Below are 7,516 nucleotides of genomic sequence, written 5' to 3'. Positions count from 1 at the left end.
ATAACCCCTAACCCATAGCCTATAACCCCAGTATAATCTGTAACTCCAACATAACCCCTAACCCATAGCCTATAACCCCAGTATAATCTGTAACTCCAACATAACCCCTAACCCATAGCCTATAACCCCAGTATAATCTGTAACCCCAGCATAACCTGTAACCCCAGCACAACCCCTACCCCATAGCCTATAACCCCAGCATAACCCCTACCCCATAGCCTATAACCCCATCATAATCTGTAACCCCAGCAAAATCTGTAACCCCAGCAAAATCTGTAACCCATTTTAATTAAAATTTTTTAATTTTACCTATATTATATATATATTTATTACTAGGCAAGTCAGTTAAGGACAAATACTTATTTTCAATGACGGCCTAGGCACAGTGGGTTAACTGCCTGTTCAGGGGCAGAATGACAGGTTTGTACCTTGTCAGCTCCGGGATTTGAACTTGCAACCTTTCGGTTACTAGTCCAACTCTCTAACCACTAGGCTACCCTGCCGCCCCATAGCCTATAACCCCAGCATAACCCCTACCCCATAGCCTATAACCCCAGCATAACCCCTACCCCATAGCCTATAACCCCAGCATAACCCCTACCCCATAGCCTATAACCCAGCATAACCCCTACCCCATAGCCTATAACCCCAGCATAACCCCTACCCCATAGCCTATAACCCCAGCATAACCCCTACCCCATAGCCTATAACCCCAGCATAACCCCTACCCCATAGCCTATAACCCCAGCATAACCCCTAACCCATAGCCTATAACCACAGCATAACCCCTAACCCATAGCCTATAACCCCAGCACAACCCCTAACCCATAGCCTATAACCCCAGCACAACCCCTAACCCATAGCCTATAACCCCAGTATAATCTGTAACCCCAGCACAACCCCTACCCCATAGCCTATAACCCCAGTATAATCTGTAACCCCAGCACAACCCCTACCCCATAGCCTATAACCCCAGTATAATCTGTAACTCCAGCACAACCCCTACCCCCTAGCCTATAACCCCAGTATAATCTGTAACCCCAGCACAACCCCTAACCCATAGCCTATAACCCCAGTATAATCTGTAACCCCAGCACAACCCCTAACCCATAGCCTATAACCCCAGTATAATCTGTAACCCCAGCATAACCCCTAACCCATAGCCTATAACCCCAGTATAATCTGTAACCCCAGCATAACCCCTAACCCATAGCCTATAACCCCAGTATAATCTGTAACCCCAGCACAACCCCTAACCCATAGCCTATAACCCCAGTATAACCCCTACCCCATAGCCTATAACCCCAGCATAACCCCTACCCCATAGCCTATAACCCCAGCATAACCCCTACCCCATAGCCTATAACCCCAGCATAACCCCTACCCCATAGCATATAACCCCAGCATAACCCCTACCCCATAGCCTATAACCCCAGCATAATTTTTAATCAGCATAACCCCTACCCCATAGCCTATAACCCCAGCATAATTTTTAATCAGCATAACCCCTACCCCATAGCCTATAACCCCAGCATAACCCCTACCCCATAGCCTATAACCCCAGCATAACCCCTACCCCATAGCCTATAACCCCAGCATAACCCCTAACCCATAGCCTATAACCCCAGCATAACCCCTACCCCATAGCCTATAACCCCAGCATAACCCCTACCCCATAGCCTATAACCCCAGCATAACCCCCACCCCATAGCCTATAACCCCAGCATAACCCCTACCCCATAGCCTATAACCCCAGCATAACCCCTACCCCATAGCCTATAACCCCAGCATAACCCCTACCCCATAGCCTATAACCCCAGCATAACCCCCACCCCATAGCCTATAACCCCAGCATAACCCCTACCCCATAGCCTATAACCCCAGTATAACCCCTACCCCCTATAACCCCTACCCCATAGCCTATAACCCCAGCATAACCCCTACCCCATAGCCTATAACCCCAGCATAACCCCTAACCCATAGCCTATAACCCCAGTATAACCCCTAACCCATAGCCTATAACCCCAGCATAACCCCTAACCCATAGCCTATAACCCCAGCATAACCCCTACCCCATAGCCTATAACCCCAGCATAACCCCTACCCCATAGCCTATAACCCCAGCATAACCCCTACCCCATAGCCTATAACCCCAGCATAACCCCTACCCCATAGCCTATAACCCCAGTATAACCCCTACCCCATAGCCTATAACACCAGCATAACCCCTACCCCATAGCCTATAACCCCAGCATAACCCCTACCCCATAGCCTATAACCCCAGCATAACCCCTACCCCATAGCCTATAATCCCAGCATAACCCCTACCCCATAGCCTATAACCCCAGTATAACCCCTACCCCATAGCCTATAACACCAGCATAACCCCTACCCCATAGCCTATAACCCCAGCATAACCCCTACCCCATAGCCTATAACCCCAGCATAACCCCTACCCCATAGCCTATAACCCCAGTATAACCCCTAACCCATAGCCTATAACCCCAGCATAACCCCTACCCCATAGCCTATAACCCCAGCATAACCCCTACCCCATAGCCTATAACCCCAGTATAACCCCTAACCCTACCCCCTCTAACCCCAACATAACCCCTAAACCCTTTCTCTAGTCTCTGACCCCAGCCTACCACCTATCCCCTAGTCTCTGACCCCAGCCTACCACCTATCCCCTAGCCTCTAATCCCAGCCTACCACCTATCCCCTAGTCTCTGACCCCAGCCTACCACCTACCCCCTAGTCTCTAACCCCAGCCTACCACCTATCCCCTAGCCTCTAATCCCAGCATAACCCCTACCCTCTAGTCTCTAATCCCAGCATAACCCCTAAACCCTTTCTCTAGTCTCTGACCCCAGCCTACCACCTACCCCCTAGTCTCTGACCCCAGCCTACCACCTATCCCCTAGTCTCTAACCCCAGCCTACCACCTATCCCCTAGCCTCTAATCCCAGCATAACCCCTACCCTCTAGTCTCTAATCCCAGCATAACCCCTACCCTCTAGTCTCTAATCCCAGCATAACCCCTACCCCCTAGTCTCTGACCCCAGCCTACCACCTATCCCCTAGCCTCTAATCCCAGCATAACCCCTACCCTCTAGCCTCTAATCCCAGCATAACCCCTACCCCCTAGTCTCTAATCCCAGCCTACCACCTATCCCCTAGCCTCTAATCCCAGCATAACCCCTACCCTCTACCCTCTAATCCCAGCATAACCCCTACCCTCTAGTCTCTAATCCCAGCATAACCCCTACCCTCTAGTCTCTAATCCCAGCATAACCCCTACCCTCTAGTCTCTAATCCCAGCATAACCCCTACCCTCTAGTCTCTAATCCCAGCCTACCACCTATCCCCTAGCCTCTAATCCCAGCATAACCCCTACCCTCTACCCTCTAATCCCAGCATAACCCCTACCCTCTAGTCTCTAATCCCAGCATAACCCCTACCCTCTAGTCTCTAACCCCAGCCTACCACCTACCCCCTAGTCTCTAACCCCAGCCTACCACCTACCCCCTAGTCTCTAACCCCAGCATAACCCCTACCCTCTAGTCTCTAATCCCAGCATAACCCCTATCCCCTAGTCTCTAACCCCAGCCTGCCACCTATCCCCTAGTCTCTGACCCCAGCCTACCACCTATCCCCTAGCCTCTAATCCCAGCATAACCCCTACCCTCTAGCCTCTAATCCCAGCCTACCACCTATCCCCTAGTCTCTAATCCCAGCCTACCACCTATCCCCTAGTCTCTAACCCCAGCCTACCACCTATCCCCTAGCCTCTAATCCCAGCATAACCCCTACCCTCTAGCCTCTAATCCCAGCATAACCCCTACCCTCTAGTCTCTAACCCCAGCCTACCACCTATCCCCTAGTCTCTGACCCCAGCCTACCACCTACCCCCTAGCCTTTAACCCCAGCATAACCCCTACCCTCTAGCCTCTAATCCCAGCCTACCACCTATCCCCTAGTCTCTAACCCCAACATAACCCCTAACCCCTATCCCCTAGCCTCTAACCCCAGCCTGCCACCTATCCCCTAGTCTCTAACCCCAGCCTGCCACCTATCCCCTAGTCTCTGACCCCAGCCTACCACCTACCCCCTAGTCTCTAACCCCAACATAACCCCTAACCCCTATCCCCTAGCCTCTAACCCCAGCCTACCACCTACCCCCTAGTCTCTAACCCCAACATAACCCCTAACCCCTATCCCCTAGCCTCTAACCCCAGCATAACCCCTACCCTCTAGCCTCTAATCCCAGCCTACCACCTATCCCCTAGTCTCTAACCCCAACATAACCCCTAACCCCTAGCCTCTAACCCCAGCGTAACCCCTAACCCCTAACCCCTAGCCTCTAACCCCAGCGTAACCCTGAACTCCAGCATCCCCTAGCCTCTAACCCCAGCGTAACCCCTAACCCCTAACCCCTAGCCTCTAACCCCAGCGTAACCCTGAACTCCAGCATCCCCTAGCCTCTAACCCCAACATAACCCCTATCCCCTAGTCTCTAACCCCAACATAACCCCTATCCCCTAGCCTCTAACCCCAGCGTAACCCCTAACCCCTATCCCCTATCCTCTAACCCCAGCGTAACCCTGAACTCCAGCATCCCCTAGTCTCTAACCCCAACATAACCCCTAACCCCTATCCCCTAGCCTCTAACCCCAGCGTAACCCCTAACCCCTATCCCCTAGCCTCTAACCCCAGCGTAACCCTGAACTCCAGCATCCCCTAGTCTCTAACCCCAACATAACCCCTAACCCCTAACCCCTAGCCTCTAACCCCAGCGTAACCCTGAACTCCAGCATCCCCTAGTCTCTAACCCCAACATAACCCCTAACCCCTAACCCCTAGCCTCTAACCCCAGCGTAACCCTGAACTCCAGCATCCCCTAGCCTCTAACCCCAACATAACCCCTAACCCCTATCCCCTAGCCTCTAACCCCAGCCTAACCCTGAACTCCAGCATCCCCTAGCCTCTAACCCCAGCGTAACCCTGAACTCCAGCATCCCCTAGCCTCTAACCCCAGCGTAACCCTGAACTCCAGCATCCCCTAGCCTCTAACCCCAGCGTGACCCTGAACTCCAGCATCCCCTAGCCTCTAACCCCAACATAACCCCTAACCCCTACCCCCTAGCCTCTAACCCCAGCGTGACCCTGAACTCCAGCATCCCCTAGCCTCTAACCCCAACATAACCCCTAACCCCTACCCCCTAGCCTCTAACCCCAGCGTAACCCTGAACTCCAGCATCCCCTAGCCTCTAACCCCAGCGTGACCCTGAACTCCAGCATCCCCTAGCCTCTAACCCCAACATAACCCCTAACCCCTACCCCCTAGCCTCTAACCCCAGCGTAACCCCTAACCCCTATCCCCTAGCCTCTAACCCCAGCGTAACCCTGAACTCCAGCATCCCCTACAGCCCAGGGATCAGCCACGGGTCTATTTTTCCATGAGTGGATGGTCACGGGCCAGGAACATAATTAGAAATTATTGGTAGCCCAAACAGATATAGTATTTGACTAAACAAAATCATTTAAAACGTCACTTACATTTGGATACGATCACATGTCTCTCTGTTATCCGTGGGAATACTTAGGGAAAAGATTTTACAGTCTTTCATGTACAACAATGAAAAAAAGTATATGTATATATAAATATACAGTACCAGTCAAAAGTTTGGACACACCTACTCATTCAAGGGTTTTTCTTTATTTTTTACTATTTTCTACATTGAATAATAATAGTGAAGACATCAAAACTATGAAATAACACATATGGAATCATGTAGTAAACAAAAAAGTGTTAAACAAATAAAAATTATTTTTAGATTTTTAGATTCGTCAAAGTTGCCACCATTTGCCTTGATGACAGCTTTGCACACTCTTGGCATTCTCTCAACCAGTTTAATGAGGAATGCTTTTCCAACAGACTTGAAAGAGTTCCCACATGCTGAGCATGTCATTGTCCTGTTGAAAAACAAATGATTGTCCCACTAAGCGCAAACCAGATGGTATGGTGTATCGCTGCAGAATGCTGTGGTAGCCATGCTGGTTAAGTGTGCATCGAATTATAAGTAAATCAATGACAGTGTCACCAGCAAAGCACCCCCACACCATCACACTACCTCCTCCATGATTCACGGTGGGAACCACACCTGAGGAGATCATCCGTTCACCTACTCTGTGTCTCACAAAGACACGGCGGTTGGAACCAAAAATCTCAAATTTGGACTCATCAGACCAAAGGACAGATCTCCACCGGTCTAATGTCCATTGCTCATGTTTCTTGGCCCAAGCAAGTCTCTTCTTATTATTGGTGTCCCTCATGAGAGCCAGTTTCATCATAGCGTTTGATGGTTTTTGTGACTGCACTTGAAGAAACTTTCAAAGTTCTTAAAGTTTTCCAGATTGACTGACCTTCATGTCGAAAATAAATGATGGATTGTTGTTTTTGCTCTTTGCTTATTTGAGCTGTTCTTGTCATAATATGGACTTGGTCTTTTACCAAATAGGGCTATCTTCTGTATACCACCCCTACCTTGTCACAACACAACTGATTAGCTCAAACGCATTAAGTAGGATCTAAATTCCACAAATTAACTTTAAACAAGGCACTTCTGTTAACTGAAATATGTTCCAGGTGACTACCTCATGAAGCTGGTTGAGAGAATGCCAAGAGTGTGTAAAGCTGTCATCAAGGCAAAGGGAGGCTCCTTTGAAGAATCTCAAATATAAAATATTTTTTGATTTGGTTTAACACTCTTTTGGTTACTACATGATTCTACATGACTCTTTTGGTTACTACATGATTCTACATGACTCTTTTGGTTACTACCTCATACGCTGTTGTTGCTCTGTGTAGGACTGAAGAAGAGAAGAAGGACTGGATCCAGGTAAATACTTCTGTATTCCAGTTTAGACTATCTCAGCTCCCACTATTTCAGCTCCCACTATCTCAGCTCCCACTATCTCAGCTCCCACTATCTCAGCTCCCACTATCTCAGCTCCCACTATTTCAGCTCCCACTATTTCAGATCCCACTATTTCAGCTCCAACTATTTCAGCTCCCATTGTGTCAGCTCCCACTATTTCAGCTCCCATTATGTCAGCTCCCACTATTTCAGCTCCCACTATCTCAGCTCCCACTATTTCAGCTCCCACTATTTCAGCTCCCACTATTTCAGCTCCCATTATTTCAGCTCCCACTATCTCAGCTCCCACTATTTCAGCTCCCATTATCTCAGCTCCCACTATTTCAGCTCCCACTATCTCAGCTCCCACTATTTCAGCTCCCACTATTTCAGCTCCCACTATTTCAGCTCCCACTATTTCAGATCCCCCTATTTCAGCTCCCACTATCTCAACTCCCACTATTTCAGCTCCCACTATTTCAGCTCCCACTATTTCAGATCCCACTATTTCAGCTCCAACTATTTCAGCTCCCATTGTGTCAGCTCCCACTATTTCAGCTCCCATTATGTCAGCTCCCACTATTTCAGCTCCCACT

General features: G+C 49.4%; 1 protein-coding gene across 1 annotated transcript in view; it reads left to right on the top strand.

Moving 5' to 3' along the window:
- LOC135503849 (FYVE, RhoGEF and PH domain-containing protein 1-like) overlaps nucleotides 1–7,516 on the top strand; it is a 140,838-nt gene that overhangs the window by 112,592 nt on the left and 20,730 nt on the right. The window contains exon 12 of the mRNA XM_064922015.1: nucleotides 6,872–6,902. Coding sequence (XP_064778087.1) covers nucleotides 6,872–6,902 — 31 coding nt within the window. The remainder of the gene's footprint in view (nucleotides 1–6,871; nucleotides 6,903–7,516) is intronic.

The sequence above is a fragment of the Oncorhynchus masou genome, chromosome 18 (assembly GCF_036934945.1).
Source record: "Oncorhynchus masou masou isolate Uvic2021 chromosome 18, UVic_Omas_1.1, whole genome shotgun sequence".
NCBI classification, from domain to species: Eukaryota; Metazoa; Chordata; class Actinopteri; order Salmoniformes; family Salmonidae; genus Oncorhynchus; species Oncorhynchus masou.
The sequence above is the reverse complement of the archived record's forward strand: the minus strand, read 5'-3'. Positions and strand labels throughout refer to the sequence as shown.